Genomic DNA, 22,523 nt, shown 5'->3' with positions numbered 1-22,523 from the left:
GTACTTATACTATTTTTTAATGTGTTCTTTATTTTTTAACAAACGAAATGGATCCCAAAATAAAATTAATCCAACAATGTTTTTTACTTTAAGTATTAAAAACTAAAAACTGTTTACCGAAAAAAAAAACTAAAAACTAAAATTGTTTTTAGAATCAATCTTACAAAATATACTGTTATCAACCAAGTTTTTTTAAAAAAATACTAATAATAAATAAAGAGGACCTTATTTTTTATTGTAAATATCATAAATAGAATCCCCAAACTTATTTGTTTATTTTTTCATTTTATTTATTAAGGAATAAGATAGATTCAAAATCAATAATTTAATAAATATTTTAATGGACGATGTAAATATCACTAGATGAAAGGTTAAGATTTGACCCCTTAAAACCTTGTTAATAACTTAATAGAAGCACCTACCGATAGAATAATTAATTTATAGTTCAATTAAAATATTTTAAAATTTACCGTATTAATTTATGGGTTTGCTTTTTATACTGTTAATGTAGATAACTTATTTACATTGAGTCCAAAATGACATCGTTTTAAGACGAAAAATCAAGATATTTTTGTAATTATAATTTATTTCAGGCTTATAATAATCATTTTCATTATATTTTTTAATTTTTTTAACCTAAACTGACATCATTTTGAAAATAAATATAAATAATTTATCTATATTTCCTTAGAAACATTAAAGCCTCAATTTATTAAAGGTCAAATTTCGCAAGGTTACATATTCTTTTGCCCTATATAATAAAAGCAAATGCCAAATGGAGTTGTCTACAATTTGAAAATGAACCAATTTTTAATTTTTTGTGTGAGATAAGGAAGTGCACGTAATTGGGGTGGGGCCTAAAGCATAAGTTGAAATTCTTTTTGGTACGAATTGAATTTTTGGCCCACATAATTCCCGCTTCTGTCGCTGCTCCTGTCTGAATCTGTAAGTCATGTCCCCAACGTTCCGTCCCGTTCAACTTTCATCTCAACCTTCAATCTGCAATATTCAACTTTTTACTCAAACCTTATACCTCCCACGCAAACCTAACTCCCTTTCCATTCTTCCTATAATCATATTTTCCCTTCGTTTCTGCGCCAATCCCCATCGGATCTGTAAGTTCTGCCCCCCTCATTTCTCCATTTTTATTTCCCCCCCTTTTCTGTATCGGACGGTTGATTCACCTGCTCTCGCCAATTCAGATTGCATTCCTTTATATATATATATATATATATATATATATATATATAAACTGTTTGGCATTTTGTTATCTGTTTAATTGTCAGAAACCTGGATTCCTGAGTTCTCATGTCGAACCTTATAAAATTAGGCTATTATTTTTTGCATAACTCCTGGTTCTGTTATAATGCGTAGTTGTTTCTTAACGCCTATATAATCATTACATTTGGAATGAATTGGAATTTTCTAATTCTTTGTAGTTATGTCATAGACAAAAATGGATCTGCACGACTTAATTAAGAATGCTAATTGCGAAACCAATTTTAGAAGGCCATTTGTTGCTGTGGTAATGGGATTTTTTGTTACTTTTGCAGTAACTTTCATGATTAACTTACTACTGATTATAACTTTCTGTCTCTTAATGCTGCTAAGTGTCAGGGATCAGGGTTTGGTATTTGTACTCATCTAGAGTATGCTTTTGGTTATCCTTTGACGCTCTCAACATCGGTGTTAATTGGAAGACAGCAATGTTATTAATTTATATGGTGCCTGAATTTCTTGCAGTACTTAGGTTAGATTGTAACATACGGAAAATGTGATAATTGGCTGCATGAAATAGCATACGACCTCTAGGCTGCATTCACCATGGAAAAGAAAGAGCCGGTGGAGACAAATGAGGCAAGTCCTCATGCTGTTGAAAAGCTTGAAGGAGATGCTTTTATGGTTCAGAATGAAGATGGGGACAAACAACCAAAGGAGGAGGAAGCTCAAAATATTAGCCATGATGGCCCTGAGTTTGACAGTGAACAAGATGATATATCGGACAAGATAAGTTCTCAAGCTGTTGAAAAGATGGAAGTAGATGTTTTTGCTGTTCAGAGTGAAGATAGCGAAAAAGAATCAACGGATGCAAAAATTCAAGATATTGGCCATGATGGCCCCGAGTCTGACGATGAGCAAGATAATAGTACTAGTAATAGATCAACGTCAACTTCATCCCAATCTGGTTGGGATCGGCAACAAGATGATAATACATCAGAAAAGATAAATGAGGCTGTAGATGTAAAGTCGAATACTGATGAGGAAATGAGAGACAATGTAGCTGGAGAATCTGGGTTGGCTCAGAGGATAGATGACAGTAGGGATTTCCAGTGTGAACCTCAACAAGAAAATTTGGAGATCATTAGTAATGATGTTCCTGGTGACTTGTTTCAAAAGGTGCATGAGAGTAATTCCATGGAATCTGAAACTCAAGTCAATATTGTTGAACAGGAGTATTCTGATATTAAGCTGGACGGCCGTGGAGATTTTGAGCCTAAAAGTCAAGAAGTAAATATAGATAATAGTGTTGGACATAATGACTTTGCTAAAGAGAATGATGACAGGAGAAGCATGGAATCAACACAAATGAATCGAGAGACCGATAACACTTCAAATGAGGACAATAATTTGGATACTGTATTTGATGGAACGGGGACGCCTCAGGTGGAAGATAGTCAGAGCACATCTACCCATACTTTGGACGCCGTTCCAGAGACGCCACATGTGTTTGAGAAGGCAGTATCTCTTAAAAACTTTGTTAGGGAGAAAAGTGTAGTAGCAGTCTGCACTTTGCTGCGTCGCCTTTCTGGAAAAAGTGATGAAAGTGCTGCGGGTAATTCTGATGATGGGGGTAAGGAAGTTTCAGATTTATCAAGAGACAGTGAATCCACGGAGGTTTCTGAGAAGACAGGGGAGAAAATGACTTGGAACCCCTTAAATTATATTAAAATGTCTTCTGACGTTGATGCAGAAAATAAAACTGATCAGAAGGAGGAATCGGTAACTGAAGGTCCGCTGCAACCCATAGCCATGAAGGGAAGAATTATACTGTACACAAGACTAGGGTGCCTAGAATGTAAAGAGGTTAGGCAATTTTTGTATATGAAAAGGCTTAGATATGTTGAAATCAACATTGATGTGTACCCCAGTAGAAAGATGGAGCTAGAGAAGAATTCTGGATCTTCTTCTGTTCCCAAGGTTTTTTTCAATGAAATACTTATTGGAGGTTTGAGTGAGCTGAAGACCTTAGATGAGTCTGGCAAGCTTGATGAGAAGATTGACTTCCTTATTACTGAAGCACCATCATTCGAAAGCCCATTTCCACCACTTTCTGGAGAGGATGATGTGTCCAGTAGTGGTGCACTAGATGAAATGGCTCTAATTGTCCGCAAAATGAAAGAATCTATTGTTGTGAAAGACCGATTCGGCAAAATGCGAAGGTTCACTTGCTGCTTTCTTGGCTCCGAAGCTGTAGACTTCTTATCAGAAGATCAATATTTGGAAAGGAAAGAGGTAAGCTTGATCTTAAGTTTCAAGAATGGTTTAGTGCCCTTTAAAAACCTATGTATGAACACTCAGGTGTAATCAATTATTGAATAGATATAATTTGGTTGTCCCAAACAAGAATAGTGATACAATTAACGCTCTAGAAAGCTGGTCCTTTTCTGTTATGTCTCGTAATTTAAAGTTTATTATTAAGTTGAATGCTATAAGTGTTTGAGAATCTAATTGCTCTTCATTTCTTGTTAATCACAGAAAATACCATGACCTTGGTTTAGTATAATTTGTTAATTTAACTTGTAGGTGCGTGTTAGTGGGACTGTAGTTCCTGTTATTAATGTCTTTATTAGTATACCGTTTAGTATCTGGTAGCTTTTGTTTCAAAGATGTTATATATTATCAGGAAATGGCCTTCTGTCTGGATTGTTTCTAGTCCTTCATCTGTTTTTTTGCCCCCCCCCCCCCACAATTATTTACCTATTTCGTCATTTAAAAGACAAATTGCATGCTTACCCATCTCTGGGTTTACTTTCTATGTCAAGTTTATAAGATGTATAATTTGATGGCATGACTTGGTTGGTTTTAAATGGTACTTTGCTTTCTTTGTGGAAACTATCCTATTGCACATGTTGATTCTGTTCTATTATATGGCTTGTTCTTTTTAGGTGTTTTGTCCTTCAGGTTGCAGCATTGGCTCTCAACATTGATTTCTGCAACTGTGATTTTTGTGATTTAAATATGACATTTTCGAGTTTGAATTAGACTAGCATCTCACCTTTTACCCAAAAAAGAAAAGGACAAACTTCCAAAAACAGTTATTTTCTTGAAATTTGCTCATATACCTTGGTGGCGTACTTTGGAATACGTTCCTTCATACCACGTTGTGACTGGAAGGAGAGAGAATATTTTAACGTAACAAACCAGGATAATTTATCCACCGAGTCTGTGCTTTGGTGATATTGCTTTGTTGTAAAAATTAACTGAAGCAGTGAAGCACTTAATCTCTATAGTCCATAATGCATTTCTGTGCATGATCTTCTACAGTAATATTTACTTAAAATTGAACATACTATTGGGGTGAATTTATTGACACTAATGAAATCTAGTGATAATGATAAAATGGATATAATGTCTGCATAAAAGTTGTAATTCAATTGCCATATCTCTACAATATGTAAGTTACAATTGCAAACGCATTATGTTTTAGGTCAATCCTATTAACGATTTTCCCTTTTAATAGTTGTCGCATGTATCCCAATAAAAAGCTTTTTCTGGCACACCTATTTGTTTTTGAAATTTTGGTCTTGCGACATTTGCAATCACATGGTCAAACATATCATCCTCTGCATATCCAACTAAAATATAGTACAATTTCTAGCTTTATAATATCTCTTCTATCCTCCTAATTCTTGTCTGATTGTATAGGCTGTTGAGTTTGCACGAAAGCTCTCTAGCAAACTCTTCTTTCAGCATGCTCTAGAGTGAGTCCAAGCACTCTATTTGGTGTTTTCACTGGCTATTGTTTTAATTATGTTTTGTTGCAGAATTGACTATCCTTACCTGTTTTCAATGATTTTGTTTTGCTTTAGGGAGAATATATTTGAGGATGGTAGTCACTTGTATCGGTTTTTGGATGATGATCCAATTGTGGCATCTCAGTGTCACAACATTCCGAGGGGGATAATTACTGTGAAACCCAAGCCTATAACAGAAATTGCGTCAAGGCTGAGGTTTTTGTCCTATGCAATGTTTGAAGCCTATGCCTCTGAAGATGGACGTCATGTTGATTACAGAAGTATGCATGGAAGTGAGGAGTTTGCAAGGTTTCTTTAACATTCTCCGTCTTTTGCCTTGCTTTAAAAACTCAGAAGTGCTGTGCCATGATGACAATCCATTTAGTTATTCCTAGAATTTTTTTACTGTTATTTATACAACTATCGTTTTTAGGTATCTAAGAATTGTAGAAGAGCTCCAAAGAGTGGAAGTATGGGAATTGTCTAGAGAAGAGAAGCTAGCTTTCTTTATTAATCTATATAATATGATGACCATCCATGCAATCTTAGTATGGGGTCATCCAACTGGCGCATTGGAAAGAAGGAAATTGTTTGGGGACTTCAAATATGTGATTGGTGGGTCTACCTACTCACTTTCAGCTATTCAGAATGGCATTTTGAGGGGGAACCAGCGACCACCATATACCCTTATGAAGCCATTTGGTGCAAAAGATAAACGTTCGATGGTAAGTTATCCATATTCTTTATTCATTCAATCTTGAAAGAGAAGTTCATGTATGACTAAGCGTTGCTTGCATCCCCTTGGTGTTAGATTTGCGTCTTACTGACAAATGACCTTTGTTTAAGCAATAACACAAAAGGCTCTTCAAAGTTTATGCTCTTTATTCTTTAAATTTGAATATTTCCTTTTCTCTTGACAACTCCTTTATAAAGTAGATTCATTTTTACTCGATATTTAATTGCAATTTTAGTGACTTAGCGATGCAGTAGCTCTATTTAATTTTTACTTTAAAGTGTTTTTCTATGTATTAAATGGTCGCATGACAAACATGTGACTTTTTAATGAGGCTTAGACTTCAGATCATCTGGGCATTGAAATATTGAGCTTAGTAATATGCTTATAACTCTAGTATAAATAATCCTAGGGACTTCTATTCAGCATCATTGAGCCGTCATGTTACTATTTCAGAATTAAGATATTCTTAAACCCTATAACCCCTTCTTATCGTTTCACTTCAATCGTCCTTCTTCTCTTACCAAATTTTATCACTTTAGTTCCTGTCTACCATCTTCTCCAACATCACTTAGTGTTTTACCTTTGTTTTAATTCGAATAATCATGGTCTTGAGTGAGTGTATCATCAGTTTTTGGGAGGTTATTTATTTGTAGGTTTATGAGAGAGGTAAGCAAAGATTTATCTTAATTCTTATGGTGTTTGGCCTATATGATTTCACATTGAAGTTGCCTCATTAGCAAAGCTACTGACTTGATGTTCACTTTTATTCCTTTTTTGCTAGGTGGCATTCCCTTTCCCTGAGCCTCTTATTCATTTTGCTTTAGTATGTGGTACTCGATCGGGGCCTGCACTTCGGTGCTATTCTCCTGGCGACATTGACAAAGAATTAATGGATGCAGCACGTAATTTTTTAAGAAGTGGAGGCGTTTTAATTGATTTTACTGCAAAGGTTGCATATGCCAGTAAGATCCTTAAATGGTAAGTTCTTAAGAGAGACTGAATATGATTGATGTGCTTTTAGGTGTATTCAGACTAAGAATTCGTGGAATATTCATGTTCACAAGCACATTCTCTCACGACGAGAAGATGGACCTCTCAAATTCTATGCTCAGCTGAATGGTTCAAAGGATTTTAAGTTTTTATATTTGAAGTTTTGGACTGGCGGGCAGTATCCCTTGAACTAAATACATTCAAACTATAAATATCATACATATATGCAAATGCACTATATCTTGGTGAAAATCTGTTTTGATATTCAGTATAATTCATGTTAAACTTGAATATATGTACATACGTTCACTGTTGTGATTATGTATGGTCATTAAATGAAATAGTTGATAACGAGCAGAGGTGCAATCAATGTTTTGGGGATTCTGACATTTCTCCTTCTTGATACTCAGGTTTAGTGCAGATTTTGGCAAGAATGAGGCAGAGGTACTGAAGCATGTGTCAATCTACTTAGATCCAGCTGACTCGGAATTATTGTTCGACCTGCTTGCAACTTCTGAGTTGAAGGTGATATATCAGCCTTACGACTGGGGTTTGAACTGCTAGTGTGTTTATCGAATTTTTGTTAATATGACACCTATAATCATACTAATTAATTTCTATAGGAAGAATGAGCATTTAAGTAGCCAATACCATATGTTGACTTTTCTGTCAATTTCATACATCCCTATTAAAATAACATGATATAGGCTAAAAGGTCCGAGGAAAATTTATTCTTATTTCTAGGTCCTTTAGGATGAATTCTCTCATTTCTAATATAAGATAATCATATCAATGTGATGAATTTCAGTCTTTCAAAAACAGATTAATATTTTTAAATTTAATAATAAAACTCGTAAAATATAAAAAGAAAATGTTCAAATTAATTGCCAACCATGATTTATTAATGAATAGATTAGATTAATATGACATGATCACATTAAAATTAGACATGAGAGGATTTATTTTCACTCTCTGTACTCTATGTCTAGTGCCAACTTATAATGGTCCATCGAATTTACTCCGGATTTAAACGCTAGACTTGTGGGATTAGGGAGTAATGCCAACTCTAGCATTTTATATTTTTGCACCACTGCATAGATGATTCATGTTGTCAAGCTAATGATTTAAGATGAATAAAGTAATTGCCGGGTAAGTGTAGGAAGAGAGTGAGAGATATTTATAAGAGGAAAAAATGTGAAATTAAGATGTTTTTTAATCTTATAGAGGTGTTAGTTCACTCAGCATTTTGTAAGCTGCTAAGTTGAATCACGCCTCTATAAGGAAATGTTTTTTTTGGGTACCACTGCTATTGAAAATTAAGTGTGATAGTGTATTTTGATAAGACATAGCATAAAATACAAAAATAGTTTTTTTTTTTCTCTCCGATGGAGCACAAGCGCGGCACACTCCTATTGGTCGGTTGTACCTATGACGTGATATTGAAAATTCTTCACTCTATAAGGTGGTGCCATGTACCATTTAATTTAATGTAATTTTCTTTTTCTTTTTTAAGGACTATTGTCTCTCCTTGACTATGCAATAACTGTCATGTGTTAGATAAATAAGTTTATAAAAAAGGATCGGATATTATGTCTAATTTTTTTTCACGTCTTACTTATTTTTTAACACTATTAGATCATAATCTTAAAAGGAGAGACAAAGGGTAAATGTTAGTTGAAATTTTGATCTAACAATGTTAGGTATAAGTAGATAGAATAGGTATAAAAAAAAGTAGTCACAATATCATATCCTTTATAAAAATATTATTTCAGTAAATTTGTTTTTTTGACTTAGAATGATCAATCAACCGCTTAACTCAAATGGATTTATGATTCTCTGCACTTATAAGTAAGCATTATTAAGATTTGTGCATCATCATGATAGTCTATTCATCTAATTAAAAGGCTGGTAAAGTTTTCACCAAAAAAAGAGAAAAAAAGAGCTGGTAAAGTGGATTAAGAAGTTCCAACTTAGAGGTTAGTTTCTGGTACTCCTTAGCCTGTCTTTTGATAAAAATGGACCACATTAAGTTCTCATGTCTTTTAAGTTGTGTGAAAGAAAGGACTGGGATAGTTGGAGGTCACATATATCGAACATAATTGGTCTTGACAAAAACCCAACTAAACGGAGACTACAGGGATGTTCCACGAACAAATAATTAAAGTGGTCCATAAATTTTTTTTGCATCTTTGAAAGTTTATATACAGCTGGACAAATGCAATTTAAGGTGAGTTAAATAACTTATGTATGTTTGTACGCTTCAATTTTCTTAGTAACGTGGGTGAAAAATGAAGGACTGCAAGGGAGTATGAAAATCAAATGGAAAAATATATTTGTACAAATTACGTGAGGTATGTCTATTATTTGAATCATTCAGAAAAAATTCTTGCCGGTAAAAGTGTTATTTGATTATTCATATGAGAATATGGCAGGAATATAAGGATATGTTTATACGTTTACCGAAAAAGAGAGGATATGTTTATGGATTCGTTTTTTCTACTGTCAATGTAGATATTATCTACATTCAATGTAGATAATTTATCTACATTCAATATAGATAATTTATCTACATTGAGTTCAAAACGACGTCGTTTTGAGACGAAAATCAAGGTATTTTTGTAATTATAATTTGTTTTAGGGTTATAATAGTCTTTTCATTATAATTTTTAAATTTTTAATTTAAAACGACATCATTTTGGAAACGAATGTAGATAATTTATCTACTGTAGAAACATTAAAGCCTATCTTTATACAAGTATAATATATATATTTTTTTTTGATAACAACAAGTATAATATTTAGTTCAAATACTTTATTTCTAAATCCTCCATTTCATTAAAGCTATATCCTGTCAATATTAACAAGCAGGCAAAAATTTTAGAATATAATCTCCAGCTTGCTTGCACTACGAAAAATGAGATAATGAAGACAACATTTGCAAATCCTCAAATGTTGGGAAATTGATTTTAGGATTTTTGATTTGAAATTATTTATTATTAATTGTAATAAATTTTATCTTAGTTTGAATTATATTATTTCAACTTAGAATAGGGTTATTTTATTACAGTATTTAGCTATTTTGTGCCTATGATCAATAGTTCATTGATATTAACATTTGACTGAATTTTGTATAGTTCATTATTGATACTATTTCCTTTAAATTGTATCTAAAACCACCTTAGATGAGTATTCTGTCCTAGAAAAATAATAATCATCAGCATTGGAATCCCCTCCATGTTGATAATTTGCCACTTTAGAGGAGGTACTCTGCCCTAGAGGGTCAAGTGATTAAAAAGAACAAACATATGGGATGACCGATAAAAGATTAAATTACAGGAAAATTTTAAACTTTTCCCTAAATTTTATAAATAGAGAAAAACAAAATAGTATAATGGATTGTGGATCTCATCTTTTTATATTTTTGATTTGTTCAACATATAGTTATAACTTATTAGGAAATTATTGTTATAATCCAAGTGTGTATTTATCTTTTGTTTAATTTAGTGTGCATTGTGATTTTAACTCATAAATAATTAACCGTCCTTAAGTAAGTCTTACTTAAGCACAGCGAATAACATGCATTCAAATTATAATATTCGACACTTGCAATATTGTAGCAACTGTGATAAACAATGCATTTATCATTACAAATATTCTTAGACATGTCAGATAATGATTTGGATGCGTAAGAGATAAGAAAAGAAAAACTGTACATAACTTTATTTAGCCACTTTAGAGACAATTTCACTTTGAACATAATTTTATTAAAAGGATTTTATATATAACTAATAATATTACAAGTGTGGCACTATAAAAGCATTAAAACTTACTTACAAAAAAGAAAAAAAAACTCGAGCATGTTAAAAGTCCTCCCTGTAACACTATTCCAATGAGGAATCTTCTTCACTTTATTCCAAACGAAATAGCAAGGAGCATTCAAGGTGTAACACACAAAAGCTAGTAGCTACGGGCTGTTATGGCGTGGGCTCACACCCTCATTACCCGCCAAGAGCGTATACTTGTCTTTCCTTGTCAAGTTGGTGCATGCAAACCCTAAAGCATTGCATATCTCATTTTGCACCAAATTAGCAACTTCAATACTGGATTTTCCACCACCCTGACATGTTTGAGATTGTGGTAACCTCGGGAGAACTTTAATGAAGTATGTGGGATTTGGGTTCATGAGGTGAAAAAAGGGGTCCAACCATTTATGCCCACTAGCTGTTGTTCCATAGAACATGCTAACATTAACATCCACAGCAACAGGAACAATATCATCAGTAAGTTCAGCAAACAAAGGACTAAACCTTAACAAATAAGGTTCCCTGCAAGTTGTTCCCTCAGGACAGACCACAAGGCTGCCTAGGTTCAATAGTTTCTCCATTGCTTCTCTGTCTTTCTCTCTGTCTCTGGTTAGACGTACAGTTCTGATAGGGGAAACAAGTTCATTTAATCTACTCAAGCTGTATGTGACAGCAGATAGTGGTTTGTCCAAAACGTATGCAATATAAAGTGGGTCAAGCAAGGTTCTGTGATTGCACACATAGAGCATGCCCTTTTCCTTTTCTTCATTCTGGACCAAAGACAAAGAGTTATGGGGTCCTGAAGCAGTGGTTCTTGTCCCTGAGAGTGCTAATATTGGAGCAGACACATTGAAGGGTAATGAAACGCCAAATGTAATTCTGAAAATGGAAAGAAATAGTGCAAGGGGTAACCACATGAAGAAAGCTAGAGAAGATGCAGGGGTTGGTCTGAAAGCCAATCTACCATCATGGAAGATCAATGGCTTCGGGTACCTCTCCCTTGGAAGGACACGCCAATTTCTTCTCTCATCAGAGCTCATCAAGTAAACCTCCTACAGAAAAAAGAGAGTTAAAAAAACAGAGCTGTTTAGATTATACTAGACTCTTGGATGTGAAAACACAGAACCCGGTTTTATATATAATTTCTCTAGCACAACACAGTCTCTCATTGAGCCTTTGGGCGTGAAGCATTCATATTGCACACGTTTATTTTATTTTATGCGGACTTAATTTAATTCTATTACAAATAGTCACAACTATCTCATCTTAAAGTTCAAAATAGTACTGGAAGATCACTTTAATGATTATGTATATATTTTCTTTAGCAATATCTCAAGGCTGTTTGACTGTAAACAAAGTTATTTTTTTTTTTTGAATGCCAACTTAAAAAAGGAGTTAAAATACTTTTTTAAGCCAATATTCTTGACTTTTAAATGAAAAGCTAAGATATTATTTTTTACTAAAAATGATTTTAAAATGCTACATCCAAACACATAACTCCAGCTTATGAAAAAAAAATCCTTCTAAAAATAATACATTTTTTTTTTTAATCAAAAATCCATATGAAGGGAACTGGCCTAAAAATGAGTCGGCAGTGTGTAAAAACATAAAAATGACCAAACCTTGAAATGGTGGAAAAGCTCCTTATGGTAATTTTCATATGAAGGGGTATTATTTGACTTATTCTTTTCAAACAATCCCATAAAGTACCCCCTAAAGGACTTCAAGTCTCTTGCTGCAACAGTCTCAACCCCTATATAGTCCTTGAGGAAACCTTCAACCATGATCCTTGGTAACTTACTGGATGCCACTTTTCTCTCATAACACATTACAGCTTCAAAGCCTTCCCACCCAACATCTCCTAAGAAAAACTTTGGCAGAACAGCTAATCCTATTCTGAATGTGTCCTTTTTTATACCGAAAAAGCACAAGAAAACCATAATCTTCAAGCCCAGATGTTCTTCACCAACCAACCACACCAAAGGGTATGAAAGAAACAAGATGAAAGATCTTAGTAGCCCACCAGCTTCAAAAGCAACCAGCATAAAGTAAGGGAATAATGAAGTGGATCGTAACAGAGTACCCTCAAAATCAAAAACTAGTGTTCTATTTGCCAGTTCTGCTGCTTTGTGGACAAGAGAAACTGTTTTCATCTTGCTGCAGCTGGGGTTCATAGTGTAACAAAGGAAGGGTTTTTCTTATCCAAAAAAAAAAGAAAAAAGGAAAGGTTTTTATCTTTGCTTTTTCTGACACATAAGACAAAAGAAATGAAAATCGATCCTTTCACTGGATGGGTTGCTATAGTTAATCAATCAAATAAAGGACTTCAAACCTCACACAGTATTTCTTTTTAGCATCATCACTTGACACAGTGAACTGTGATGTTTCAAATCACACAAGCCTAAGAAATTAATAATACAAGAGTACGTGGCAAAGAGGTCAGTCATGTGTCCATTTCAATGGCTTGGCATAGCATCTTGCCGTCAACTTTGGGTTGGTGTTTTTGTAGCTGAATAATGGACACTCATGAAGTTTTTATACTAATAATCATCCCCACAGACCACAACCGTCCATGTTTTCAGTGTGACCTACACCTACTTGAAGTAATTCTCTTCTTTATTGTGGTACTGGCAGTACTACCAATCCACATCTTTCACCCATAATAAAAGAAGCATACTACTGATGCATGATGTTACTTGATGTATTTTGTTAAATGTAAATTAAATTCACTCTCTTGATAACTTGTGGGTGGAACTCTATATCTTGCTCTAGTTGTTCTCATTATCAAATTTCGGTCCAAAGCAACTTAGCAAGAGCTCTTAATTGTGTTCTAAGCCATTTAAACATTCAACACTTTGTTGGATAAACCTCCAACAACACTAATATGGACCGCATTAGTAGTTGTCAGTGATTAATGTGTGAAGTTTTAAGAATGAATATGATCGACATTTGTCAATGTTTTTGTTGGGTTAAATTTTAATGAGATAAAAATAGAAAATAGAAAATAGAAATGTGAAGAGTTTTCTGGTGAAGAGTCATGTCCTTAGGTTTGTGTTAGTGGACATTAATGAGTCAGTTATGTCAGTTATAAAGTAATGAGGTGTTATGTGTGGAGTTATGTTGGTCAGTTTTATAGCTTATAAATAGCCTTTGATAGTTTGTATGAAATGTAGATCAAGAGAAAAAGAGAAAGAGCAAGAAAGCAAGAATAGAAAAGAAAAGTTTTTTTTGTAGATACATAAGTCTGGTTGTCTCTTGCATCTGTGTGTAGATACCAAATTCTAACAAATTGGTATCAGAGCTTGGGCTATGGAGGAAAAGAACGAGATGGAAGTGCCACTCTTTTATGGAGATAAAGATGAAGCATTGGTCTTCTTACTTTGTTTAAAAGAATATTTTCGGAGAGAAAAAACATTTGAAGAGGACAAATGACAGGTAGCCATGAGAAGACTCAGAGGAAGCGCAATCAAATGGTTCCGTACATGGAACTGCCGCGACTTTAATAATATGTGGAAGGATTTTCTAATGGCCTTCATAACAAAATACTTGCCTGGACGTTTTGATCTGATTAATGAAGAAGATGAAATCTTCAATGATGATGATGAAGATGAGGAAAATGATGCGGATGAAGAAGAGACCGAGATGGTGGAATCCGAGGTTGCCAACAGCAACGCATCCGCGGAGGAGATTGACGTGTAAGAACGCGTAAGAGACGACTCGGAGAAGAAGACGATGGAGATGACTGCGGTCGAAGGAGCCGAGATAGAGGAGGAGGAGAACGAAGGAGCTGAGATAGAAGATGAGGAGAATGAAGGAGCCGAGATCGAAGCGAAGAAGGGCGGGAACGACGAGTCCGTTGTCGAGGTAGAAGACTTCGTGGAACCTGAGTGTCTGGAGACAGAGTCGAAAATCGGAAAGGAGATTGAGAAGCCGAGGTGCTTGATGGAGACCGGCATGGAGGAGACCGCGAATCCGAGTTCCGTGTTGATAACCGTGATGGGGGAGATCCCGGCAAAATCACCGAGTTCATGTTTTGGAGAAGAGCTCGACCCCGGCGTGATGAGGTTGATGTCGGAGACCGACATAGGCGCGGTTCGGGTTGGAAGTCAGAAGTCGGAGACTGCATTGAATTCATGGTGGAAGTGGAAGATGTCGACACCACCGAAAAGAGACCATTTCCCTGGAGGACGGTGGTCTGAGATTCTATCGATGAGGCGCGTGGAAGCTGGACTTGTTGAAGAAGAACCCGACGATGAAGAAACTGAGAGCGGAAAAATGGAAAGTGTGATTGTGGATAGGGAACCCGGCGATGAGGAGCCTAGAGTTACTTTTATGAGGAATCATTTTGGCTCAAGCGTAAACCAGAAGAAGATCGTGGGGCGGAATCAAAAAATGTTGCATTGAGTTATTTGCTTGATGATGGGAATCAACGGTCCTCAATGAGTGATGGGGTTACTGTGGTTAAAGAGGCCCGACGTGCTATTAATGTAGCACATGTTGAATCTGAAAGTATTAAAATTGGCATAGGTGTTGTAAAACTAATGGGACGTTATAGTGATACAGATACTGATCAGTATGATGACTTGTGTGAAGATCATACGTGTAAGAATGGATGTGGAAGTATATTGGAGGATGAGGTCGACAAAGGAAAATTCAAGACTGTCTATCTTCCACCAATGAAGAACCGCCGGACAAAAAAAAAAAATTTGAAGAAAGGAGTGCAACATGGAAGCAGCGCAGCAGCGCGAAAAAAATCAACCGGTGGAAAATTCAAAAAGAAGAATTAAAATTTAAGGGAGAGTTTTGTTGGGTTAAATTTTAATGAGATAAAAATAGAAAATAGAAAATAGAAATGTGAAGAGTTTTCTGGTGAAGAGTCATGTCCTTAGGTTTGTGTTAGTGGACATTAACGAGTCAGTTATGTCAGTTAGAATATTAATGAGTCAGTTATGTCAGTTATAAAGTAATGAGGTGTTATATGTGGAGTTATGTTAAATAGCCTTTGATAGTTTGTATGAAATGCAGATCAAGAGAAAAAGAGAAAGAGGAAGAAATCAAGAATAGAAAAGAAAAGTTTTTTTTGTAAATACATAAGTCTGGTTGTCTCTTGCATCTGTGTGTAGATACCAAATTCTAAGAGTTTTAAGGGCAAGAGGGGATAAAGGACAAATCTGGATGTTTACTTTGAATGAATTAGAGAAGATTATATGGCAGAGATGTCTTAACACATCTTGCCCACAACATTGGGTTTTACAATTTGTGGCTGAACAAAGAGCATTGAAGTTATGTTATAAAAAAAAAAGAGAGCATTGAAGTTCGGATACCAACTGTTACCATCGCAACTGTCCATGTGTCTTTAGTGTGCCGTACTCTCGCAATAACTAATGGTGAAGAAATATGAAACAATTGATATATCATCAAAAGAGTTGAATTAGGACAATGACTACTTAAGATATCAAATAGTACAACCTTCTTGCAGTTTTCACTTTATATTTTATGTTAATTTCATGGAGGATATTCCTTAGAATATTGCCTTACTATACAAGAAAAATAATGAAATCGAGAGAATGGTTGTGAGCGATGAGTGATGCGATAAGTTAGAATTTCGACTTTTCCTAATCTTCATTTATTACTTGATTCATATTTGACTCGATGTATATCTTCCATTTTTGTTGCCAATCGAATTTCAATTTATGATAATAGTTGTAACTGATTTCTTGGTGGAGTAATCCAGTGAATCAAGGAAGACTCATCGAGACTCCATTGAATTTAAGTTTTACGATAGGAAATTCTTGCTTCACCTTCAAATAGGTTGCACGCACGTGACCTTGAGCTATCAAGTGTCATGCTCATGCATCCCCATGTGGTATATCCCGGATGGAGGTTTGCATGCGCAGAACTAACGTCTAAAATGCACCCTTGAAATCAATGTGTGATTGTACCTTCCACAAAAGCATTAAAAACATCATGAGAATCAAAGATAAGAGAGAACATACTTGTGAATATGATATTCATTATCTTGAATTAACTATACATGAGCAAGTTAATATATATATCTCTAATACAGATGTGCAATAATAAAATGGTTCAACAGAAAAACAGAAGCGGTTATGTGGCACGTGGCCTCCTAACAAACTCTAAACAAGAATTACAAAGTTGAGCTGTCATCGTTTCTGTCATGATTAGTTGCACTATGCCATTTATCAGATATTGGGTTGATGTATGTATTGGGCTGTTGTTGAGTGGGCTGGTGTTGTAATACCCCCCGCAAGTGGGACTATGGAGGTTGAATAGGCCCAACTTGTGAATAGCTGGAACAAAGGACTTCGACGACAAAGGTTTGGTGAAAACATCAGCGACTTGATCAGTAGAGGAGACTGGAAGAAGGTGGATGAGACCTGAGCAAAGCTTTTCCCGTGTGACATGGCAATCAGTTTCAATGTGTTTGGAACGTTCATGGAAAGCGGGAATGTGTGCGAGATAAATGGCTGATTTGTTGTCGTAGTAAACTGATGCCGGTTTGGACCATGGAATATGAAGATCATGAAATAGGTGTTGTAACCATTGAAGTTCACAGGTAAGGGAAGCTAAGGCTCTGTACTCTGCTTCAAAGGATGAGCGTGAGACAGTACCAATGAAGATCCAATGAAGATGCAGAGGCCAGTGATTGAACGTCGAGTATCAAGGCATGAGCCCCAGTCAGAATCACTAAAGGCACGAACATGGATGTCTGAATGAGCTGGAAAAAATAAACCAGCTGCTGGAGCTCCCTTTAGATAACGTAACACACGTGTGGCAGCTGCTTCATGAACAGTGGTGGGATTAGAAATGTATTGGCTCAACTACTGGACCACAAAAGGATTATCAAGTTGAGTTGTGGTCAAATATAATAGCCGTCCAATTAGACGACGGTATGAGGTAGCATCAGAAAGAGGTGTGCCTTCATCTCGACGTAGATGTGTGGAAGGATCCATGGGATTAACACATGGTTTTGCAGCAAGGAGACCTGAGTCAGAAAGGATTTCCAGAGCATATTTGTGCTGGTTAACATGAATACCATTCTTGGAACGAGATACTTCAAGGCCTAGAAAATACCGTAAGGATCCTAAATCTTTGATCCTGAACTTCTCATGAAGAAACTGTTTGACTCTGAGAATTTCACTAGCAGAATTCCCTGAGAGAACTATATCGTCTACATATACTAAAAGTATTGTAAACTCACTGTCTCGAGAAAGGATGAACATGGAATGATCTGCTTGTGTTGGTGTGTAACCAAGTGATATAAGAGCAGAAGATAACTTGATATACCACTGTCGACTTGCCTGACGGAGGCAATAAAGTGATTTATTCAACCGACAAACTTGATTTGGATTGTCAAGAGCCAATCCTGGTGGGGCTTCCATATAAACTTCTTCATGCAAGTCTCCATGAAGAAATGCATTATCAACGTCTAGTTGTTCTAAAAGTCATCCTTTTGCTTTAGCAATGGCAAGAAGCACACAACGAGATGTCAATTTTGCTACTGGTGAGAAGGTATCCAGAAAGTCCACACCTTCAAGTTGAGTCAAGCCTTTTGCAACCAATCTGGCTTTATAACGCTCTATCTCTCCATTAGACTTGTATTTGATCTTGTACACCTATTTACATCCAATGGGTGTTTTTATGAGAAGGGGGATCAACTACTGTCCAAGTGTTGTTAAGAGTTAAAGCAGATAATTCCTTGTCCATGGCTAATTTCCAGTCTGCACTTTTAATTGCTTATTTGTATGTGTGAGGTTCAATATGTATGATAACATTGAGGCAAAAAATTTTGTATGAAGGATGACAAGAATTATAAGAAATTACTTGAGATAAAGGATGACGAGGATAAGAGGTGGGAAGGATACCTGATGATGGATGATTCTGCTGCTTGGAGGATAAGCTATAGTGATAATCTTAGAGATACCGAGGAGGATGACTTGTACGAGAAGAACGACGAACTGGTGGGATGTCAGGCTCATCTGGTGCAGGTGAGTCATCTGATGTAGGTGACTCATCAAGGTTGGGATGGATAATTGGATTTGAAGGTTGGGATGGTAAAGGATTTGCATCTGTGATAGGGTTATTGGGTTGAGTATTGGTGTTCGAAGGTACTCTAGTATAGGGTGTAAAGCTTTGAATTGGTGTATCATCTGTGATAGGATTATGGTGTGGAGTATTGGTGTTTGAAGGTGTTGTAGTATAGGGTGTAAAGCTTGGAATTGGTGTATTAAACAAAGTTGAGCTGTCAGAGTTGGTGTAAAGGTCAAAATTGGTGTCAATATGTATAGGAGGCAATGAGTTTCTGTCATGGTTGTGTGTCACAGATGGAGGTGTAGGATGGGCAAATGGCAGAATCTTCTCATAGAATACAACATTTCTTGAGAGAAAAAGTTCATTTGAACTGAGATCATATAACAAGTATCCTTTTGTCCCCTTTCTATAACCCATGAATACTGCTTTCCTTGTTCTCGGTGAAAACTTTGTACGGTTAGCTGATAGTGTTGATGCTTAAGTAAGACATCTAAACACTCGGAGATGAATAAATGTGGGAACATCATTGTGTAACTGTTCATATGGAGACTTATATTGAAGATTAGGTGTGCAGATACAATTTATCAAATGAACTGCATGTGTGATGGCATAACACCAAAGAGAGCTTGGAAGCTTAGCTTGAAAGAATAAGGCACGTGCAACATTCAAAATGTGCTGGTGCTTTCATTCTACAACCTCATTCTGTTGGGGTGTTTCGACACAAGTTCTTTGATGCAGTATTCCCTCTTTAGCATAAAAGTCAACCATCATGAATTCAGGGCCATTGTTAGATCTCACTATTTTAACATGAGTATCAAATTGGTTCTTAACAAGCAGTATAAAGTGCTGTAAATTCTTACGGGTTTCTGCCTTGGTTTGCATAAGAAAAAGCCAAGTAAATTGAGAGAAATCATCGACAATAGTAAGGAAATACTTGTGTCATGAATTGAAATAACAGAATGGGCCCCCCAAATATCAACATGAATCAACTGAAATGGTTGTACTGTTGTTGTGGTACTAGAATTGAAAGAAGACTTATGCTGTTTAGCCAAATGACAAACTTCACAAGGACTAATATGAGCAGAGGAAATAAAGGGGTATTTAGTCGACATGACTTGTAAAATATCTGTTGAAAGGTGCCCTAAACGTTGATGCCACAACATGGAGGCTTCTTTATTCTGTATTGCATTACAAAGAGAATGATCAGGTTTGTAATGATGGTTGTTACTGGTATCACTGGATATCAAATATAGCCCATCCTTCCTCTTAGCAGAACCAATCGTCATCTGGTAGCCTTGGTATTTCTGTTGGATATGACAGTAAGAAGTGTTAAGATGAAAAGGCAAGGAATGGTACTTAGTAATTTTGTAACGGACAAAAGGTTAATATGAAATTCTAGAACAAAAAGTACTTCATTAAGAGTAAGTGAAGGTGAAATGATTACTGTGCCTGAAATTGTGGCCTTAATGGTGGAACCATTAGGAAGAGATATAGTAATGGGATCAATTGTGTGAAATGAAGAAAAGTTTGAAAAAAAGGTAGGTTATATGGTTTGTAGCCCCAGTGTCAATTACCCAATCAAGACTGCTTATACCTGATGAAGCTGTGTTCGTGTGTGAGACAATAGTAGCATTTGCAGAATGCTTTGTAGATACTGTTTCTCCAGCATTAGGTTTTTATAACAAATTCAATATGTGTTGGTACTGATCTTGAATGGCAGCCATTGAGGAATTATCTTGCTTCATAACATTTTCTTCTTGAGATTGAAGATTGGTGACTGCATTAGCAGCTGACATAGCTCCTCTTCCTCCATTGTTTATGTATCTTGGTGGAAATCCATGAAGAACATAGCAAGACTCAATAGTGTGATTATTTTTGTTACAATGTGTATAGAATTTTGCAAAACTTTGTCCTCTTCCTCCATTGTAGCGACCACGTCCTCTATAGCCTCTTCCATTGTTAAAATAATTGTTCCTTCTTGACTGATCTCCCATTGCTGCAAGAGTTTGGTGATTGTTTGTGAAACTCAGATTATTTTCAGATTGCATCTGACGTTCTTGTTGTATCACCAGAGAAAAGGCCTTTGCTACATTCGGTAATGGATCTATAAACATTATCTGTGACCTTACATGAGAATACTGCTCATTAAGGCCACGAAGAAATCTCACAGTCTGATCCTTTTCACGATACTCACGCATTTTTGCTATTGCTCCACATGCACATGGAACTATTGGATTGGGAATTGGCTTCAAGTTCTCCAATTCTTCCCACATTGTATTCAACAGAGTGAAATACTCACTAACATTCTTATCTCCTTGGCACAACTTATATAAATCCTCTTGTAAATCACATATACGGAATACATCTGATTGAGAAAATCTGTGCTTTAAATCATGCCATGCATCTGAGGCCTTTTCAATCCATAATATGGACTGAGCAATAGTCTGAGTAATGGATCTATGAATCCATCCAAGAACTATGGTATTGCATCGATCCCACGCTTCAAATGTGGAATCATCAATTGACGGTGGATGAAGGTTTCCATTAATAAAACAAAGTTTATTTTTGGATTTCAAAGCCATTGTCATGGCTCGACACCATGCATGATAGTTAGATCCATTCAATGGAGGAGTAACCAACACTTGAGATGGATTTTCACTTGCATGCAGGAAAAAAAGATGAGAAGGATTCGTCAAGAACTCAGGAAGAGAAGATTGACTCACCAAAGGAGGTTGATTTAATTGAGGAGGCTGATTCATCACCGGGGGTTGATTCATCACATGCGGTGGATTCATCACAGGTGGTTGTTCCTTTACAACGAAGAAATTGAAAGTAGCATCTAAAGAAAACGAAAAGCATTCGAAGCAGAATATCAGAGCTTAAGCTCTGATACCATCTTGAGAATCAAAGATCAGAGAGAACATACTTGTGAATCTGATATATGAGCAAGTTAATACATATATCTCTAATACAGATGTGCAATAATAAAATGGTTCAACTGAAAAATAGAAGCGGTTATGTGGCACGTGGCCTCCTAACAAACTCTAAACAAGAATTACAAAGTTGAGCTGTCATCGTTTCTGTCATGATTAGTTGCACTATGCCATTTATCAGATATTGGGTTGATGTATGTATTGGGCTGTTGTTGAGTGGGTTGATGTTGAGTGGGCTGGTGTTGTAATAAAAAAAATCATAGTACAACAGAGGAAAAAGTAATATTGTATTCCACAAAGTCAAACTAAATGAAAGTTTAATATTGGGTTCGATCAACGATTTACTAGCAGGCGTATAAAATAATCAAAAAATTGAATCGAATCATGAATCGAACTGAACTGCACTTAAAATAACCGATTTTTTAAAAATCAATTCATAAACCAAACTGGTTTTTAGAATCAGTTTAAGAACTGAATCGTTTCTGAACCGAACCAAACCATTTTCGAATCGAACCAAATGCTGATATATTTTCTGAGGAGTAAAAAAAATTCTAATATTATAACTCTAATACATAATTTGTAATTTCATTTTAGATGAGAGAAATATTCATTACTCAGTATGATGAGAATACTAAAAATGTTCTCCCACAGGGAAGAATAAGGATGTGAAATGATTTTAGGGCGAAATTCGTATCTCACTGAAAAAATCCATAATGCCATATTTACACAATTGTCATAATTTTACTGTAGGGTAATACTCTAAAAATAGCTTATATTTGGAGTTTTTTTCAAATAAAAAAAAGGTAATGGAAGGTTCTTTAGTTTGATTTTTGTATTGCTACTACAACATATATAGTTTATTTTAAATATTGAGTCATATTTGAAAAGGAAAAGTGTGTGTCATTTTAAAAGATGTAAAATTATGTCATTTTAAGTGAGAGAAAACGATAGATAAAAAGAGAGAGAGTGGACAAAAAACAATACAGGTGTGGGT

At 35.6% G+C, this 22,523-nt stretch overlaps 3 protein-coding genes across 3 annotated transcripts; 1 reads left to right on the top strand and 2 right to left on the bottom strand.

Annotated features, from left to right (window-relative positions):
- The first annotated feature begins 1,824 nt into the window (after window positions 1-1,824).
- On the top strand, window positions 1,825-7,305 carry LOC133286190 (uncharacterized). The gene is made up of 6 exons (XM_061483578.1): window positions 1,825-3,513; window positions 4,927-4,982; window positions 5,091-5,324; window positions 5,449-5,740; window positions 6,533-6,729; window positions 7,152-7,305. Exons 1-6 carry the CDS (start codon window positions 1,825-1,827, stop codon window positions 7,303-7,305), a joined length of 2,622 nt encoding a protein of 873 aa, XP_061339562.1.
- A 3,168-nt stretch (window positions 7,306-10,473) lies between these two features.
- Window positions 10,474-12,858, bottom strand: LOC133286167 (probable glycerol-3-phosphate acyltransferase 2). Its single transcript, XM_061483548.1, has 2 exons — window positions 12,167-12,858; window positions 10,474-11,596 (listed from the first exon to the last, which is right to left on the bottom strand). The coding sequence occupies exons 1-2, from the start codon at window positions 12,716-12,718 to the stop codon at window positions 10,706-10,708; spliced, it is 1,443 nt and encodes a 480-aa protein (XP_061339532.1). The 5' UTR covers window positions 12,719-12,858; the 3' UTR covers window positions 10,474-10,705.
- A 7,414-nt stretch (window positions 12,859-20,272) lies between these two features.
- Window positions 20,273-21,184, bottom strand: LOC133286189 (uncharacterized). The gene has a single exon (XM_061483577.1). It carries the CDS (start codon window positions 21,182-21,184, stop codon window positions 20,273-20,275), a length of 912 nt encoding a protein of 303 aa, XP_061339561.1.
- Between the last annotated feature and the right edge of the window lie 1,339 nt (window positions 21,185-22,523).

The sequence above is a fragment of the Gastrolobium bilobum genome, unplaced genomic scaffold, assembly GCF_033153095.1.
Source record: "Gastrolobium bilobum isolate Gb01-03AN ecotype WA unplaced genomic scaffold, APGP_CSIRO_Gbil_v1 utg26470, whole genome shotgun sequence".
In the NCBI taxonomy this organism is placed as follows: Eukaryota; Viridiplantae; Streptophyta; class Magnoliopsida; order Fabales; family Fabaceae; genus Gastrolobium; species Gastrolobium bilobum.
The sequence above is the reverse complement of the archived record's forward strand: the minus strand, read 5'-3'. Positions and strand labels throughout refer to the sequence as shown.

Coding starts and splice junctions, on each gene's coding strand:
- LOC133286167 (XM_061483548.1), bottom strand. CDS start 12,718: ATGAACCCCAGCTGCAGCAAGATGAAAACAGTTTCTCTTGTCCACAAA. Junction 11,597..12,166: donor AGCTTTTCCACCATTTCAAG/GTTTGGTCATTT, acceptor TTTTTTCTGTAG/GAGGTTTACTTGATGAGCTC.
- LOC133286190 (XM_061483578.1), top strand. CDS start 1,825: ATGGAAAAGAAAGAGCCGGTGGAGACAAATGAGGCAAGTCCTCATGCT. Junction 5,325..5,448: donor GGAAGTGAGGAGTTTGCAAG/GTTTCTTTAACA, acceptor TATCGTTTTTAG/GTATCTAAGAATTGTAGAAG. Junction 5,741..6,532: donor CAAAAGATAAACGTTCGATG/GTAAGTTATCCA, acceptor CTTTTTTGCTAG/GTGGCATTCCCTTTCCCTGA.
- LOC133286189 (XM_061483577.1), bottom strand. CDS start 21,184: ATGACAATGGCTTTGAAATCCAAAAATAAACTTTGTTTTATTAATGGA.